This window comes from Pagrus major, chromosome 14, assembly GCF_040436345.1.
Source record: "Pagrus major chromosome 14, Pma_NU_1.0".
NCBI lineage: Eukaryota > Metazoa > Chordata > Actinopteri > Spariformes > Sparidae > Pagrus > Pagrus major.
This window is the reverse complement of record NC_133228.1, coordinates 9,726,165-9,745,631: the sequence shown is the minus strand read 5'-3', so window position 1 is coordinate 9,745,631 and position 19,467 is coordinate 9,726,165. Positions and strand designations below refer to the sequence as shown.

At 40.2% G+C, this 19,467-nt stretch overlaps 1 protein-coding gene across 1 annotated transcript in view; it reads right to left on the bottom strand.

The window, feature by feature from the left end:
• Positions 1-9,222: 9,222 nt before the first annotated feature.
• Positions 9,223-19,467, bottom strand: part of LOC141008551 (proton myo-inositol cotransporter-like) — a 66,254-nt gene continuing 56,009 nt past the window's right edge. Inside the window, exons 7-12 of the mRNA XM_073480974.1 lie at positions 14,984-15,147; positions 14,771-14,891; positions 11,642-11,767; positions 11,372-11,490; positions 10,247-10,399; positions 9,223-9,449 (exon numbers count right to left, since the gene is read on the bottom strand). Of these exons, the coding sequence (XP_073337075.1) occupies positions 9,223-9,449; positions 10,247-10,399; positions 11,372-11,490; positions 11,642-11,767; positions 14,771-14,891; positions 14,984-15,147 (910 nt within the window). The remainder of the gene's footprint in view (positions 9,450-10,246; positions 10,400-11,371; positions 11,491-11,641; positions 11,768-14,770; positions 14,892-14,983; positions 15,148-19,467) is intronic.

The window sequence follows — 19,467 nt, the reverse complement described above, 5'->3', positions numbered from 1 at the left end:
TTCTGTACCAGTGTCAAGCCTAACAAACTGCTATAGCCGCACTTCCGGTTACAGTTGTCAAAATAAAAACTTACGGTCAACTTCCCCTCACACCCAAAAGACAAATGAACCGCACCGTTTAGTTTGTGGTTTTATTCTTTTAAGTTAATTCGCCGAACTTCCTGACTTGTCGTGTACGCTTCCGCTTTCCGCTAACTTGACGCAACTGATTTCCGCCCTACGCTGCTGCGGTGGCTTTTTTCATTGGTCGCGCCCCCGGCGAGAGATGATTGGTTGCGTGATGAACGTGCACATCCATCCAACTGTACTTTATGGTGCCTTTGTAATTAAAAGTTTCGGCAAAAATATGTCGCGTAATAATTTTATATCCGTGAAAATACATTGTTGTAGGCGATATTAACCACTTAGAGCGTTTATAGAAGTGGTTATAATATATTTATATACGTTTATAAGCATTTCTGAGTGGCGCGTGAGAGGAGAGCTGTTGCTCCTCGCGCATCTTTACACATTTGAACAGCTTTAGCAGTTAACGTTAGATAACGACCTAGCAAAAACATCAAGCTAGCTACCAGTGACATTTACTACTCACATTATCTATAGCTTTGCTGTTGTCACACTCACGATACTGAAGTTTTCATTACTTTTCTGGTAGTTACAGTCACTGAAAATGAATTGGATGGGCGGGTCAAGGTAAGAGAGGGAAGAGTGTTTTGGTAAACAGCTAACGTGCTAATATTAACATTAGCTTCTAATCGTTAGCTTAGCCAGGAAACTTTAACGTTGTGACGACACTTGTTGCAGGAACCGGTTAGTGATGAAGAACGATGCCAAAAGGCAGAAGGTTAGACGTCTAAATACAATTTCCATGACATAACAAGACAAGTGATAGCTACAGTGTTATTTGCATACGTCCAGCTTAATATTTTGGTGTTGTTTTTCTTCCCAGGAGTATTTCGAGAGGAGGAAAATGCAACAGAGATTGAAAAAAATGGGAGTTGCTCTGCCAACGACTCCTGGAGGCACCAGTTCTAGTAGTATGGACCTGGTGACCTTATTCATAGTCAACCAGATTGCTGCTAAGAAAGAAAATAAAGGTGAGAAATAACAGCTAGTACAGGCAGATATATTCCAAGTAAACACTAGGTTACTACAACCAAACAAAGAAGCTCAAAGGGAAACATTGAATTCTTATAATATCTCTACCTGCTTCTTTATAGTAGATAAATTAAAGGTCTTAAAGCTGGTAAAAATAATATGTATTCATGTTGTGTTTATAGAGTCATTTATCAGACTCGGAAAATACATGAAAATAAAGCATTTTCTAAATACTAACACATCAGATAACATTATTTTGCAAATATGAACATGTTAAATGTTAATACCTGAGTATGGCAAATGATTTCAGTAAACCATGTGTTTGTGATGTCTTTCAGATCCTCCGAAAGTCGCGGTTCTTGGCAGCTGTAAAGGAAGATCTCAGTACAAGAGAAATGAGCCCCTGGTACTCCCGATGAGCCCCTGCTCTCCGTCACAGCTGAATTTTGTTGAGAGCCAACCTCAGTACAGGTATAGCTGGAGTTTGGTTTGTCCATGCACCTACAGTCACATTGAATATTGATCCAATTCTGGCTGTTGAGATATTAAGATGTATTGTCACAATCTATTATCATAGAATCAAATAAATTCTCCAAACTGTAAGTGGTAAATACTTAAGTGACTCCTTAATGTGGTATTCAAGTCGAACCTCTGGTTTGGGAATTAAAGGTCCAACCACTGATTTCAAGTCAGTAGTAATAGTAACACCTATTTCAGAGAGCGTTCATTGTGTCTTTTCTGTTTAAATGTCTAGTGTCCAAGCAACAGGAAAGAAAAAGCACATTATTCCACAAGGGTTCAAGTGTCCGCAGGTCAGTCACTTTGCAGCTGTTCATATTGTATTTTTAAAAAAGCATTTCTTTTTTTTTTTTTTTCTTTGCTCAACATGACTACAAGATAGGACCCTCAGGCTAAAAAGTCACTTACTTTTTTACCCTCTAGCTGTCACCAGTGCTGGAATCAGCTTTCTCAGACAACAGTGCATCTGACTACCTGCCACGCATAACCGACCCCCTCAGCCCCTTCTCTTCCACATCATCAGCCTCCTCAGGACAAGGTGGTGTAGCAAAGTATTAATTAAATCACACCATGGTTAACTTTGCATTTTTACTCCATGAGTATATAACATATCATTATACAATCAGTCAATTTAGGTCAAATCAAACTTGTCCCCTCAGGAATGTTCCCCCTCCAGCTAAATCTCCAGCAGAGAAGCCAGACGCAGGCACAGCTACCTCCTCACTGCTCCCCTCCACCCTGGGACACCTCAGGGATGGAGCAGACCAAGGTAGTGAAAAATATTTGTGAAAGTATAAATAATATTTTTTTTGGAATATCTCACATTGGTATGATTGCAATATACCATGGTTACAGTAGCATTTTTTTACATAGGCATGGGAACATTTGACTCAATGTGTAGCTTTATAGACCTAAGTTGAATTCTGTCTGACGGGTGCCTACTGCATAAATGTGCTGTATAAACAACGTAAATAAATGTAAACAAATGTTATGAACAGTGTCTTGCGGTATCAAAGAGAATTGCGTCGTTAAACGGGTTACTATAGATTTTGTGTTTCAGTGTTCAACTGATTAAGCTCAAACACACACTATGCAGGATTTGTCGGTTCTTGTTTGTAAACACACCATTCAAAGTTGGCCCCACTTGTCCGTCTCGGCAGCTGAGACAAAGAAAGAGACATAGAGCAGTGGTGGTTGAGCGAGCTAGAGAGTGAATGAAGAGATGGAGCGGCGTTAGAGAGAACAAATCAGTGACCCAGAGAAATAAAAAGTTATTTTCTGATCGTTTCACGGTATTTACGTTTTTTATAAGAAAATCCACTAAAATCCTCTCTTATACTATGTCACAAGTGTTTGTTAATCACAGTTAAGGGATAGTTGCAAAAAAAATGTTTATCTGTCGATATATAACATCTGTATTTTTTACTTCCTAATGTTGGAATCGGCTCCAAAAATTGTGTTTCAGTCAGGCTCTTATTACATTTGTATGAGTCTATACATTGTTAGTAAAATCCTGCATAATATACCTTTAAAGTTATATTTTGCTTTGGTTAAAAGCTAACTACGAGCTCCTCTGAAGTTTTGAGAATTAAAATGTTACAGTATATTGCCAAATGAGATGATACTGTATACTTTATCTTTGCTAGTTTCAGCCTTTCTCCCAGCCCAGAGGTATGACAGACAGTGTCCCCTGGTCCTATGGATCTAACACACCCCTCTACCAACTTGAGACAGCCAGAGCAGCCAAAGTCCTGTTTGGAAGTTCAGAGCCAGAGTGAGAACAACACTAGAAATTGCTGGATTATTTTCTATCCTTGAATTAACTTCTCATTTTGTAAACACTTAAATCATATATGTGTTATCACAGTAACACAGACAACAGGAACCATGCAAGACATGAGGTCCCCTTCTCTGTCAACCAACCAGAGGACAGGGAGCACATGTTGGACTTCCCTTTCAACCAATCAGAAACTGAGCAGCAGATTGAGGAAGTCGTCTTTAGGGGCTTCAGCACTGAAGAAAGTGAAACAGGTGAATAAGGCTTGAAACTTTTATACATTCACAATGATTTTCTTCCTGAAGTTAACATGAAACTTGATTTCAGCTTCTCATTTTGGGAGAGTAACATCAAAAATACATCTCAAAGATGAAACACCAGTGAAATCCTCAACACCACAGTAGGTTATTATGCAGATAATATCATCAAACAAGATGTTATCATTGATATATAATGTGCACTATTTTTATACTGAATTTTCTTTCTTTATTGCCAGAACTGTCCCGGACTCACAGTGCATGAGAGTGGCGGTGAGCGATCCTCATGTGAGTGTTCATTTAAGGCTTTTTATTGCCACCAAGTGGTAGAGTTTGTAACTGTCTGGAACTAACTTACAATGGAAAGAAAATAAAAATCTTTGCTGAGGAGATGATTAAAAAAAAGTAACCCTCTTATCCAATCATCATGAGCTGTTGTACAGAGCCTCTAACAGTCTTAAAATGACATTTTATCTTGATAGATGACAGATGGCACGCTTTTGATGTGGGTAGTTGCAGTCTTACATGTTAAATCTGTTTTATTCACAGCCCTCCAACTGCACTGACACAAACTTTTGTAAGTGTCTTAAGCATCTCCAATTAAGCTACTCATGTATTGTGTATATGCTGGAGAATAGACAATAAATTGAATGGCTGTTTTTTTCAATCCCACAGCATTTCTTGAACACAACAATGGCCCCATGAATGGCTGCGACTGCTCGCCAAGTTACTCTTGTAGCAGAGGTTACCTCAGTTCAGATTCAAATGATGTAAGTTTAGTTAAACCCAGAAGTTTTGTCCACCTTGATGTTGAACTGTGACTGCAGAATCACCTCAGAAATACTTCACTTTATTTATAAAGTACCCTTCATACAAACATAAAGAAAAATTAAAAGCTTAAAAATTACAACAATAAAATGTTAGAAATAAATAAAAGTCAAAATAAAATAAAGACAATGGATAAAAGAAGTATTGAAAATCAATAATTAAGACTTAAAAATAAGGGCAATTCACCTCAAATAAAAGCCAGGTTTTAACTAAAGTCCACAGAGGTGGAGTCCCTCAGATCTCTGCAACAGGTGGACTTTTTGAGAGACGAGGACCGCAGTGAATGAAGGAAGAGGATCTGAGCGACACAAGTAAGCCAGCACTATGTGCTCGGCCATTCAGTGATACAATAAAATCTTATGATCAGTTCTAAAACTAATAGCCAACCAATGCAAATAAAAATGTATCAATCAGTAGAAAGTGATGAATTTTCCAGAGATGTGAAAGCCATGGTAGAGTTACATTTTTAAACACTTCCTGCATTTACTTATTAATAATTTATTTTTTACTCAGATTATAAATCAGACATGATCATAATTGATCCAGCACAAATACTGTTTCCCTTTTCTGACTGTATTTTAGGAAGAAGAATGCTGTCAACCAAGCCTCCAGGCTGCCTCTTCATATATGGCCAAAGCCTGTTGTGTAGATAGGCCAAACCCAAACCGGAGCTTGCAGGAGAATCCGAAACAAAGTCACACTCAGCCCAGGCCTCTCACCCCGCTCCTAAAACCCAAAATGAACCTCAGAGATTGTCAGAAAGTTATGGAGAGCATGGCTTGCCCAGATAAAGCTGTACGAAGTAACAACCAACAAATGGGAAGCAACGTAGTTCAGTTCAACTCTCACCAGGCTCTGGCTCAGACTCTGAGCTCAGAGTTGTGCAAATGCAAGAAAACACCCACTGAAACTCGAGATGCGGGAACTCAAACTGCTGACAACCCCGCGGCTGAGACATGTGATGCATCTACTCAGTGCAGCTTTGTTGGAGACAGTGCAACTGAAGCCACTGGGTTTAACTTGTGCCCACCACCTGTTGATGTGTCAGTGCAGCATACAGCCACAGGGAGGCAGACTGATACTGCTGCAGAGTCAGATACACACACCCCTTCACCAGGAGAGGCGAGGAGCAGAGGGGAGAACACGCCCTGGAACGAGAAGAAATCCATGGCTGATTCCCTATCAGGCAGCAGCTTTATAAACAAATGCACTGCTGACAACAGTGACGGAAAAGTGATCCTGCAGAGACCCATAAACCCCCTTCTAGATGCTGTGAGCATGACCAAGCAGAGGTATACAAACTAAAAATAAAACATTGCGTGTATGAACTTAAGCTTCATATTTTAATTCTGCAGATTCGACTGACAATGAGAAAATTGAACATTTTGTTGAATAACCTTGTTTTCTGCTCGTTTCTGATGAGAGAGGGCAGAGATGAGAGAGGGCAAGAAGAAAATGGACGTCCAATGAAAGACCTCTCCAATGAAGTGAGGGAGGAGGCCACAGCTGCCACCAGAGTTAGCAGACACTCAGAAGAGGCCGCGACACTTCAGGAAATAGCTAACATTTTGCTCCTGTTCAAACAGAGGGAGAAGTAGGGATGGTAAGAAGGAAAGGAAGGAAGGAAGGGAGACGGATGAAGGCAGCAGGGAATAAAAACATGCCTGTTACATAAAATATGCATAGTGTTTGTTCAAAATGTGATGATAGAGACACAAAGAAATAAAGCCCCAAAGCATTGCTCTGATTCATAAGTTTATTTCTTTCGCCATATACATATTCAAGTGTTAAGATTTCATGAAGATATTCATTTTTTATACAATATAAACTCTAGCAAAACATTTACAGCTTGAACATTAATCAAATATACTATACTTTTTTTTATTTGTACTTTTGTAGTTCCTCGTAAACTGTAGAAACACATGTAGTCGGTTCACACTGAAAAAAATTGCAACCATTTCACCATAAGTACACAGTAAATGTCCCCCACTGTAGTAGAGGACAGCGTCAACACAAGTGGACGTTAACGGCTGAACACCACATGATCGTTGACGAGGTGCAGCCTGAAACAATCACGTTAAATATTTGGTCAACACGAGTTTCATTACGCAATCTGTGTTATGGAGCTTCACGGGTGTGTGTTTTACCTGTAATAATACTTTCAGTACAAAACTACTTTGTGTGGTTTTAAGACAGCTCATCCTGGACCAAATGAAAATCTAACATATAACAACATCTCAACATTTTGAATTATAGTCAAGCTCTTTTCCTCCTACTTTAAACTAGTCTCCATTTGGATGAAAATAACTTTTTTTACCTGGTAACAGGTAAACAGGTTTCCAAAAATTATCTATGCAGTTGGATTTACCTTATTAACCTCAAGCATCATACACGAGATTTTGCGCGTTTTAGTCCCATAATTCAAAATCATACATGCGTTACAATGTTGCTGATCATTTTCAAAAGCATACCATGAGATACCATTTCTTGTTCTGCATTATTTCAAATTTGTTACCATTTTGTTTTAATCAAAGTTAGACTGTAAGTTCGTTTTTGTTCATTGCATATTGATGTGAATGGAGACCAGTGACTTCTTGCAAGGTAAATAAATATGTCTTAAAAGGTATAACATGCTTTGGAAAATGATCACCTGTTAGAAAATATGATTTGTAAACAGTGGGCTAAAAATGGTCCTTTTAAAGCTGCTTTTAAGAAATCAACATTTATGTTAGAAATGTTAATTTTTATGGGCGGGTATATGGTATTTTATTACTGTCCTGACATTTATGAGAGTAGTGTGGCAATAATTATACTGATTAACCATTTCTATAGGCATCTATATATAAATATGACACCTTGACAATACCAAAAATATCACAATACTTATGTATACTTCATTCAACTTTTAGGGGTCAGTTAAAATGTCCTTTCATTGTGCCACGACATCTGACGAACAGCTTCTTATTTGAAAATGTTTTTTAAAAAAGAGGTATATTTTATTAATTATAATGGATCAAGACAGTATAGACAGTCCTTCACTTTACATGGTCTGCTATGAGAAACCTATTCATTGGAAGGGGTAACAGAGCAGAGCGTTAGCGCCTTATTAACCTGTTTTGTTTAGTTACACAAAGTAACTCCGTAGTCTACCTTTTAACAGTTTTTGCTACACAGAAACCTATGTGTGTTTGACTAACAAGGTGTAACCTCACACAGTTTTACAATTTTACAAAACAACATTGGCAAATATACGCTAAAGTCTACTCCTCGACTTTTGTCACAAGAACCACATAAATGATATGCTCTGCTATTTGTACATAAGGCTATGGAGGAAGACACAAATTAAAATACATGAAATGATAGTAAAAAAAATAATATTCCATCACAGGTGAAACACAGATATGTACATATAAATTAAAAAATAACAACATATATATAATAATAATATAATCCACGTATGGGAGGTTTGGACTGAAAAACGGCCATTAGGCACCTTCACAATACACAGGCACTAATATTATCATGTTAAAGATAGAATGAAATACAAGTGAAGTCTCAATCATAAATTCATGGTTTTAGTCTTAGACTTTCTTTGCATTACACGTTTAAAAGCCAACAATAACAACCTTAGTTCATGACATAAGTAGGTTTATAACATGGGTCCATAGTGAAGGTTTTAGCAAATCAGTGGGGAAGTGATGCGAGATTGTACTCTCCATAGTACATGGAGAGAAAAAATTGAATTTTTAATTGAAAATAACAAACTATGCTAAAGCAATCAGTCATTTGTTGCAAAGCTGATGGAACAACTATTTAAATAAATTAATTAACAAAAATAAACCATGTCAACAAAACGATTCCTCTCAGTGCTACTAGAGTTTTGTTTAGGCACCAACTGACAATACAAGTTTTCTAAACTTGAACAATATACTGTACATCTCTGGTGTTTGCTTTTCATAAAAAAATCTCAGAACAACCACAACCTAAGACTGTCATCAGATGAGGAATTGACATTATTGTGCTACGCTACAAGCTTGAACAACATTTAACTGAGACGTGTTCCATATAGAAAGGCATAATGGTACTACAGATCAACAATAAGTTACAACCGCTGTCATGTCAACAAAAGTTTTGTGAATGCACAAACCTGAGACCACATTTACTGTACCTTAAGATGGACTTTCTATAGAAACGTATGCTGTAGGGTGGCTGTGTCATGTTTTACTTTTTATACTGTATGTACAACGTATATCAACCATAAATGATATTGAGTCAGAAAATGTGCAAAATATTAGGGACGTTCACTGATACTGAGCCACAGCCCCTTCTGTAAAGTACTTTGTGAGAGAGGAAGTGTCCCTTATATTTTGCACATACGTTGTGTTTTCAACAGTCATGTTTTCTGTCAAAATGTCCATGAAAAAGATACTGAACCTCTGTCTGTTAAGTGTGTTTTAGCCTTTCACAAATTAGCTATTTTGGGGTTCAACTACAGATCTGGCGTCAGTTAACCCTCAATTCAGAGAATAATAAACATACTGGTGCTAACTGCGAGGATTTTTGGATTCCTGAACTGACTGAATTGAAACTGAACTCACTCATATTACTGATACAAGCAAAAGGCCTTCTGAACTGACTCTCAGCCTCATAGTGAGGGTAACCAGTGGCTCCTCAGCTCACACAGAAAAAAAAATATTACAGACCCAACCACTGCGTGTTTCAATAATCATGGCACTCAAGCTCTCCCTAGTCCACGTCAGATGCGTCGTTGTCCGATAGATGGTAGTTTGAACCTTTGACTCGGATGTATTCAACCTGCCGTCCCTCGTCTGAGTCAGAGGCACCACAGGAACAGAGCTGGTTTTCAAACAATGCTTCGATCTCCTCCAGACGCCGGCCTTTGGTCTCCGGCAGGCAGCCGTAGCAGAAGAAGAAACCGAGCAATGCCATGCTGGAGTAGAGGAAAAATGCTCCTGGGAGGGGCGAAACAAAAGAAACACTGTCACCAAGGACAGCCACCCACAAACACAAGGAACACACTGTGCAGCTTTTCGAGAGCTGTGTCACTTTTTGTAAATAACTTTGTTCTCATTCATCGACAGAAAAAGAAACACTGGTGGTGACAGCAGATCTTGAGGGCAGCTAATATTGGCTGCCCACAGCTTCTACAAAGATGTGTGTGTGTGTGTCTGCTGGCCACCATACAATAACTTTAAAGTAGAATTAACATGCCATCGTCAAAATGGAAATAACACAAGAAGGCAACACTAATGCACCTAGAACCAAGCATTCATACAGCAACACAGTGACAGGAGTTTAATGAGATTTCCACGCCACTGTGATCTCTATTTTCTCCTTGTCAGAGCAGAATGACATTTTGAAGCTACCAACAGGGCGTGCATTATGCTAAATACCATTACTGTTTCTATGACGACCTTATTATATTTTTCCGTTCTTGGAGAATTATTCTTATAAGCCGGATGAACAATTCACATCGATCTTTAACCCGCTGTATCTCAGGAAGCTTCCACAATCAACCCTGATGGATCGATCGCCGGCTCCCACGAAAGGTCACGTCCTTCCTGTCTGAGGAGAAACCTGCTGGTGAGACACATTGACTGAGGAGGTATAGACTACTGTTGGAGGGGATGGATGCATGTTACACATTTTTTTTATAATAAAAAGAAAAACTTGATGGACTTTGCCTACTTTGTCTCTCCAAACATAAAAAACAAAAGCTCTGAAGGTAGTTGGTTTGTTCAAAACTGACCATAGTAGGTGAAGTACTGAGCCAGGTGGAGGAAGGTGAGGGACACCAGGACGTTGAAGGTCCAGTTGACTCCGGCTGCGCAGGCGTTCCCTGTGCTCCTCGCCCACAGAGGGTAGATCTCTGAGTTGATAGTCCAGGGCATGGGGCCCATCCCTGAGAGAGACATGGAGACAAGTCTAAACCGAAGGCTCAATGGAGAGGTATAGTACATCTATACGTTGCCCCTTTCACAGCTTTAAACACATGCTAGAAAGGATAACTTCTTCAGTCTGGATATTTTTCCAACCTTTTTCAGAGTAGCAAAGCTGTAATATTACAAAACTGTGATTGGTCAGTTGCAGTGATGGTCCTGCAGCAACATTAATTATGATGTTCTAGGAAAAACACCACCACAGTCATATCAGATTGTGAAGGTCGCTAGATAGCACAAAGGTTTCCAAGGATCTTGAACGCAACTGTTTCAAGAACCAAAGCTAATTTGGTAGAAAAGAGGAGAATTGATAGAGATGCATTGTTCAACATTAAAATAACATTAAAGAAGACTATGTCATCAGCCATAATAGGGGCTATGTAAGGCTGTGCTCAAACACAGGTTGCTTTCATTCAGTAGCTGTTTTGGAGCTTTCAATCATATCACACAACCTTCCTCAGTTAATGAGTTGTCCAGTAGTTGTTCAACTCTTCAATTTTCTATGAGAAGTCGATAAAGTACTGTCGTCTCTTAGGACAAGAGTGACGTTTCCATCTCCTTATGGTGCTTACCAAAATTGAAAAATCTACAATTTCATGCTAACTGGGTAAACTACATCTGCTGAGAAAGATGTGAGGTGACTGAAAGCTCCAGAACAGCTTCTTAATGGACTGTGTGGTGAGCCTGATGTCTTCAAGGTGAAGAGAGAAAGCACCTCCCACCTCTCTCCACGGACACAACACAATAATTGGTGCGAAATTCAATATAGCAATGTGAACAAAACCTGATTTCAGGTGACCTAACATCATTTAGAGGCTCTTGGCATGGCTTAGAGAAATAAGCGAAACAGTGCAACTGCACCCAAACAGAAGAATTGAATCATATACAGTATAGTGAATCTCAGACAGAAAAACAACCCAGGTTTGATCTCTTACCTGGAGCGAAAGCAGCCAGGTAGAGCACCAGACCCAGTAAAACCAGCCAGGAGAAGGAGGTGGGACAGTAGTTATAGGCCCAGTAGGTGTGATCTCTCATCAGGCTGGAGTTGGAGCATCTGGAAGAGGGAGGCACACTTGTTAGCTTTGCTCCCAATTCAATCTGAAATGTGTCATTTCACATTAGGCAGTTGGAATTTGATCAAACTGTGAATATATATTCCAAGCATATGTTCATTGCCCCCCCGTCGTCTGCATCCTGTGACCCACCTGCCCCACGCTGCGTGCTCGGTGGAGGCCTTATTGACAGGCACACAGGAGGAGGCGAGGAGCGACGAGGCGTTCTCACGGTAACAGAAACCACATCCAGGGTCCAGCATGCACGGCTCGCACAGTCTGAAAGTCAAACGGCGACATTAGCTATAATATTACTGAGCTCAATCAATCAAGTGTTTTTTTTTGTAGGATAATGACAGAGATGTTTTAAAAGTACAGTGTTGAGTTGGTGCTGCACACTTCACTATCTGCTTCAGTCACAAGATGGGACTATGACAGAAAGCAGCAGTCCACCCCCTCCAATTAAGATTCTAATTGAGACTTGCCTCATTACCCAAATTAAATTAATGTATGGACCATTCCCCACATACAGGAACTGATTCATCAAAATTATTCTTCATCATTACATCTTTATCCTGTTCTTTCCCTCTGTAATGTCTTTGTTTATTAAAAGTACATCTCATCATGTGCCACAGTCAGTTATGTGATTAGCGGTCCACATGTAAGAGAGTTTGAAGCGCTGACTTGGAGACAAATTCAATTTTGTTGTTGTGGTGCCCGATGGAAATGCATGAAATGGGTGCTTTGTTTCAGAGGTCTATTTTTGCAGTGTACCGACTCCCTGAGTGCAGGGCACCTTGCTCTAATTACACACTGAGGTCAGATAGGCTCAAATAAAACCAGGCACTAGTGTCGGTGGGAAGCAGAAGTAAATACTGTGGGAAGGTGAAGAGACGTGCATCAGCTTGAAGATTGAAATGACAACTTGAAATGTGTATCTAATAATTCTGTAGTTGTATATTAGCAAAGTCATGAAGTTCTCTGTGAACATCTGATTTATTAGTAGGTGTCAGGATTCTCCAAAACCAGGATCTGATTTTAAAATCACTGACGACTATGCTCGGCTGTCATTGTTTTTATGCCATTTACGCCTTCAAATTCTTCTTAAAAAGGAGAGACTACGTGGTATCAAGTGTGATATAACCAGCACTAAGGCCATGTGGTCAGATGTAAATTATTTATTTAAAATGTAATTACAATACGTCACCAGTCAATTGGGAACACACTGTTCGACACACAAAAAAAGGGCCATTAGAAAGACAACACCAGCCCCAGTTTTACCTGCAAAAAAAAAACTTTTTGCAACACGCACTGCAGGTGTGATTTACATCACATTACAATCCGCTCACCTACGGCCAATAAAAAAGTGATTAAAACGTGTGAATTGCTACAAATTGTTACATACAGCCCCTTTAAGACTCATTTGACAGGCTCATGGCTTACAAGTCAGTTGAAAGCATTAAAAAGATTTTTTCTACCAACTACAGATACATTAGCTTAATTACCTGGCTATCTATGGCAAAATAATAAAATCTCCTAGTAGCAGTCGACATTTCATTGGGCAAAATCGATGGTCGCCTGCAAGATATAAGGACCCTGCTTTGTATAACTTTGGTGGTCAGTCACTGTAAACTACATACGTGCCACACAAGGATGATGAGTATCAACCAGCGTAGCAACAGCATTTGTCAATCAATATATCCAAGAGATTGCATAATCTCCCATGGAAGTCACCTAAAGTCAGATCGAACTGGAGACACCTCAAGAACGCATCCTTAATGGGTCGTCTCGTCCATAATGAGCGTGAGACGCCTGCGGTGGCTCCGGTGCTCCTCTGACGTGGCCCGTGGTCAGCGAGGGGATGTGTGCGCTCGAATGCAGTAAAGTGAACTCAATGAAGGCGCTGCAGTGTGGTGAAAGCACTCATCTCTTCAAATTACCACTGCGTTTGTGTTTGTGTGTGGCGGCGTGTGTTGCAGTGTGTGGGTTGCCGGACAGCGAGTCCATTAGGCGCTGTTTGTTGTTATGATGAAAGAGCGTCGTTACACATGAGTTTCATCTTGTGTCTGTGTAAGTGAGAGTAAATTGGAACACAGAGGCAACTGGTCCCTGGCTTACATGAAAACACACCCAGGTTCTCCATCTGTGTGTATGTGTGTGTGTGTGTGTGTGTTTGCCTTGTGTTGCCAATGGAGACAATGAAGCGCATGGTATTTTAAGATTAATATTCGGGGAAAAAATCATGAACAATGTTTGCAAAGCATTTATAGAGAATTGTTTTCCATGATAACCCGCTGTTTTATTTGTTTTTTAATAAATCAGGAGGAAACGGGATGGATGTTGCACAGTACAGTGCAAAAATCTGACTTTCAGCCAGACTCCGCATATATACGCTGGCACTAATCTTAAATTCAAGTCTGAGTGCTGAGAAATACACAGATTTTTACTAATGTATGTGTGAAAACCTGCAATAACTTCAGCACAGATATCCTCTCAGAAGGTTTTTTATCCTCTGAAGCTCTCCACCACTGAGAGTGCTCTCCCGCACTCTGGGCTCATATCCTGACAAAGTACTGAGTGCTTTTACAGAGAGCAGAAGTGCCTTTATGTTGAATTGCGGTCTTGGTTTTGCTTTGCATTTTCATCCATACCTGTGCATAATGCGACTAAATGTGAATAACGGCACTTAATATCAACCCCGGTGAAGAGCTGGGGGAGTACTCTTTAAATCCCCCCAAGTCTTCCTTTGGGATGCTTAAAGGATAAGTTCACCAAAACATTAAAATGCAGTCATTATCTACAAACCCTCAAGCTGATGAAAAGTTGGGGGAAGTTTTGCAGTCCACAAAACATTTCTGGAGAGTCACAGCAAAACGGCGTTGCAGCACTCTCGACACTTCTCAAACTAATCCTTTTAAAAGTATCTAATTATCAAATAAACATGTCCCATGTGAGCAGCTTAAGCCTCAGAAGAGCCTCTGAATGTTGAATCCTTCTAAACATTGCAATGCTAGTTCTTTCTTTCTGTCTTTTGGAGGGCTGTAAGCAGTCGGAGTAATTCCAGGGCTCAAACCAATCAATTTCAGGTCCTGAGCAGTATTTAACCGCTCTTATTTGGACCATAATGTCAGTAAAACTGTGCTGTAACTGCCCATTATTTTTTGCTTATGGTTGTTCATGAAGGGAGATCATAAAGGTTCATTGTTTTATAGCAGAGGAGCCAGTTTTACAGCAGCAGCGTTTACCTTGTAACCAAACTGAACCCTAGAGGTTTGTACTTACTGGTATTTGGCGCAGGTAGAGTTGGCCATAGATGGGTCCAGTGGGTGAAAGGTGACAGGAGGGCTGTGCTGGGCCGACATCAGAAAACCAATGGCCAACAGGCCCAAACTCAAACACGAACCTGTCCAAAAAAAATGACAAACACAACATGAAAATCTGATCATTAGTATCTGTAGACATCACTACCTGAAGTGGACAGTTCGAGTGGTTTACCTATGATACTGCCCAAGGTGAGCTTCCTGCGCCCCACTCTCTCCACCAGCCACACTCCCAGCAGGGTAAACAGGAAGTTAGTGAGGGTGGTGAGTCCAGCCAGCCAGATGGCCAGCCGGTCATCCCGCACTCCTGACATCTGCAGGATGGTGGCGCTGTAGTACCTGTTGGACACAGAGACAGAAGGCAAAGAGTCAGTTCCAGTAGCAAAATCATCCAATTATATGCCAGGTGAGAGACCAACATCACAAAATCAAAAGGATAACTTTCATTTATTACAACTTGTTCCTTATTTTTTTGACATTGACCATTGCCTCCTTCAGTAATGATACCACTGTGCTCACTAGCTTTATTACTGAGATGTGGGTACATGGCAATTAGCTAATAGGGTAACAAATACAAGCAGTCACATGATCAAAAAGGTTGTAGAGAAGTCAACAGGTCAGCCTGACCGGAACTAGGAACTAGTGCCGTACCCGTTCAAAATGTGCCTTTTCCGAACGGGCCAATTGCTCAGCCTCTGGTATTGCTGCTTTCAGCTTTCATAAAAAATCACTCAGCAATTTTCTTGCCAATACAAATCTGATGTCTGTACAGTAATAATGTAGCTGGAGCTAGCAAACCGTTAGCTTAGCTGAGCAACAAAGACAGAAAACGTAGAAACAGCTAGCCGGGCTCCCTCCAAGGGTAACAAAGAAAATGTCCTACATCGATATATCATCTGATATTCTTATATGCACAGATCATATATAGACATTTTTTTGTTCAATGATCCCTTAAATGTGGTTATCAAACTTGTGATAAAGATAGGAGTGTTATGGATGCAGGATATTTTACAGTTTAACAATAAACTCCACTGTCCAAAATGACATCAGCGCCCTGAAACAATATACTTACATACTGGACAGCATATGTGCCGATACCAACATATCTGTTAGGCCAATATCGGCTGATATTAATCGACCGACCAGTACAGTTTTTGCACTTCAGTTTTTTCTGTTTCCCCCTGTTTCCAGTCTTTATGCTAAGCTAAGCTAACTGGCTGCTGGCTGTAGCTTCAAAGACAGATATGACGCATTGATCTTCTCGTCCAACTCCCTGCAACAAAGCTCATCACATTTCTCAAAATATCTCAAACTAAAGCTTTAAAGCACTTTTGTTGAAATTGAAAGTGGGTCCACCAAACAAAGAGTCAGTAATAACCCTTCTTTGCGCAGGAAAAATGTGAACTACAACAGCAAGATCCAAGTTGTAATAACCCAGAATTGCCCTTATTATATAACCATGCTTGTAGTTATAAAACACAGTTCTCAAAAAATATTCTTAAAAATTGAAAATAATAATTTGTCCAAACAAGTCAACAAACCAACCACAGCCTCTCTTCTTGAGAGCCAACCACTCGTCCACCAATCACTGCCTCTCTACTTGAGCACCAGCCACTCATCTGGAGACGATTAACGATCGACTATAAATAGTCCCTCACCAGTCACTCTCACTGCCCTCCCCCTTCTGTCTGCTCTCATAGAGTATAATTATACTCGCAACTCTGGCACCGTGTTGCTCCACGTTGGCAGATTACCTCCAATCATCATCAACAACGCTCTTAACAGGCTGCGGTCAACAATGCAGACACTTGCATGGGGTCCATTTCCCACTTCAATTATGATTTGATGTGATGGAGACAAAAAAAACATGGACAAGTGCACATAGGGTGGCCGCACAAACACGCACACCTGCGAGGACTCAATGTATAGTGTCATTATGGGAATTATATTCCTGAATGAGGCAGGAAACACATATTCTCACCCACGGAGGTATGTATACAAGCACGCAGGCTGTCTAAATCCCTCAGAGAATGCATCACAAATACAAAGAAGGTGATACTCATTAAAGAAGGAGCCAAAATAAAAAGTCTCCAGCATTGTCTGCCTCTCTGTGTCTCTACAGGCAACTCAGAATTAGCATTCTGCTTTTCATCTCTTCAAAAGAATTATTATCCCTCTCTTGCTCTCCCTCTTCCCCAAAAAACAAAGACGTTCAATTGAGGGATTTGCATAATAACTCTTTACTTTTCTGCCACTGTATCCAGTCAGTCAGAACGAGAACGGAAAAAAGGATTGAGACGCCGCGATTCTGGTTCTGAAAGCTTGACCTACACTTGCACGTCTTTTGGCAGGTGGTAAAAGTTACAGATGGCCTTTTTAGCCATCTGTGGAGTTAAGATATGTACCGGTAAATGAATGTGCTGAGCGGACGCGAGCGTAGACACAAATACATGCATACACACTCAAAAGCACACAAGAGAAATGAGTCGGTTTTGGAGCAGCAGCGGGAGTAAAAACACTATTCCTGTTCTCAGCAGTGCAGCCTGCTGTGTTCCATCTTCAGCCCTGCATTTTACTGATTACAGCGCTCACACACACACACACACACGCACAGTATGTCCTAACTTAAAACTACTGTGAATAACAGCCTGCTCAAACAAAGCGATCATTTTTCCGACCACTTTGCCAAGAAGTGCGTCTCGTGTTAAAAGCTTCTCAGAAAAAGGAAGCTCAGACGCAACACGCCGCCAGCAGACACTCAAGGTGTGAACTTGAGCCCGGCTAATTTCTGATTGCTGTCATTATTCACCCTCTGCACCCTCACTGTATACTCTTCTGAATCCTCCTGTGAAAAGTATTGCTTTTTATAGTTACAGGTGAGCAGGAGAAAAGAAGGCAAGATCTGCATATCAGCTCGTTCTCGCTCGTCATCTCGCAGCGTCAAGGGAAAGAAAGTTGGAGACAAACAAATCAGCGGATGAAGAAGTGCTGCTGCTGCTCAGCAGTCTCATGGAAATGTTCCCCATCATTATAACGGGTACACGCAGAACTTTTTGGCTCAATATTTGTTTGTTTTTTCCTGACAAAAATGTGCTCTTTAATGAGCCAACTTTTTTTTATACATGGAAATATGACAAAAGTTACATTTTAAAGGGACAGTTCACCCCAAAATTATGAAAAACCAACATATTTTCCTATAAACAGTACATAGTGGTATTTATCCATCTAAATCATTTTGGTGTGAGTTGTTTTGGAGATGTTGGCCTTAGAGCTGTCTGCCCTCTCTTGAATATAATGGAACAAGATTGCACTCGGCTTGTAGGGCTCAAAGTGCTGAAAAATTCAATTTGAAATACTCAACAGCAAAGTCTCTCGCCAAAAATCATGACCTGGTTACTCAAGATAATCCACAGACCTTGTTGAGAGGAAGTGTGCATCTACTCATGGACAAGAGGCGAGCTAACGTAGCTAACTAAGCTAGCTAACTTTACAGCTCAGCCGATGAGGACACGTCATATGGGACGCAGAACAAACACAGTGACCGGGGGAACAGGCACAGGAACACAGGAGACATAGGAGTAACACAGGCTTAAATACACAGGAATGATTAACTAATGGAAAATAGGTAAGCAGGAAAAAAGGGCGGGAAAACAGACAAAGACAGGAAGTGGAGGAACACATGACACATGAAGATATGATCAACAAAATAAAACAGGAAATGACCAAACCATCACATGTCTATGGATTGTCTTGAATAACAGGGTCATGATGTCCCAGCTAGAGACATCAGTTGATTTTTTTTTTTTGCCATCTAGTTCCATCATATTCTAGAGAAGGCAGACAACAGTACAACTTATATATCCAAAATTTGACAAGTCACAATGAAACAATATATAGTTCTACAGGTAAGAGGAAAAATATGTATTTTTTCCCTTAAACTGTGTTTCCATAAACTGGCAGAAACAGTTGAAATTCTCACCATTTTTATTTTTGGTATTTCATCCCCATGCTTTTGATAATATTTACAATCTTAAAGTGTTTTTCTGCAGTGCTTCAACCCTGAATGGGACAGGTTTAAGCTGTCATGCCTGATAGAAAGTGACACCTCTCAGTCTGAAACACCCACTACTTGTCAACTATTAACACAAATCACAAAGTGACAAGAAACACTCCCAGGCAGTCAAACAGGACCTGCATGAAACAGACCTCCGAGGTAGTTCCAGATGTCTGATAAACAGCCCTAAAATATATATCTTTATTCTCGCATTTCATTTTGATCACAGAGCAGTCTTTGATATTAAAACTAAAGCAACCCTTCATCTCAAAGATTTCTTTCTTCTTCCCTTCTGGGAACTGGTTCTTAATAAAAGGGTGTCTGAGGGGGTCACGGGTCAGACAGGACTGGTTCTGGTACTCAGGGAGCTGTAGTGAACGGTTTCTGTCTTGTAGGGAGGGTGAAAATGGAAAAATGCTGCCATTCTGTGCCTTTGAATTCTGAGGATTACCTGAATTATTACCTGAATATTTGACATTTTTTTTATATTATTCATTTTTTAAATGACCTCTAGCAAGATTGATAGTTGGGAAAGCTTTCTTTTCCTGCTTGAGTGACTTTTTATTAAACAAAATGGAATGTAATTGTGAACAAAATGCCAGGGA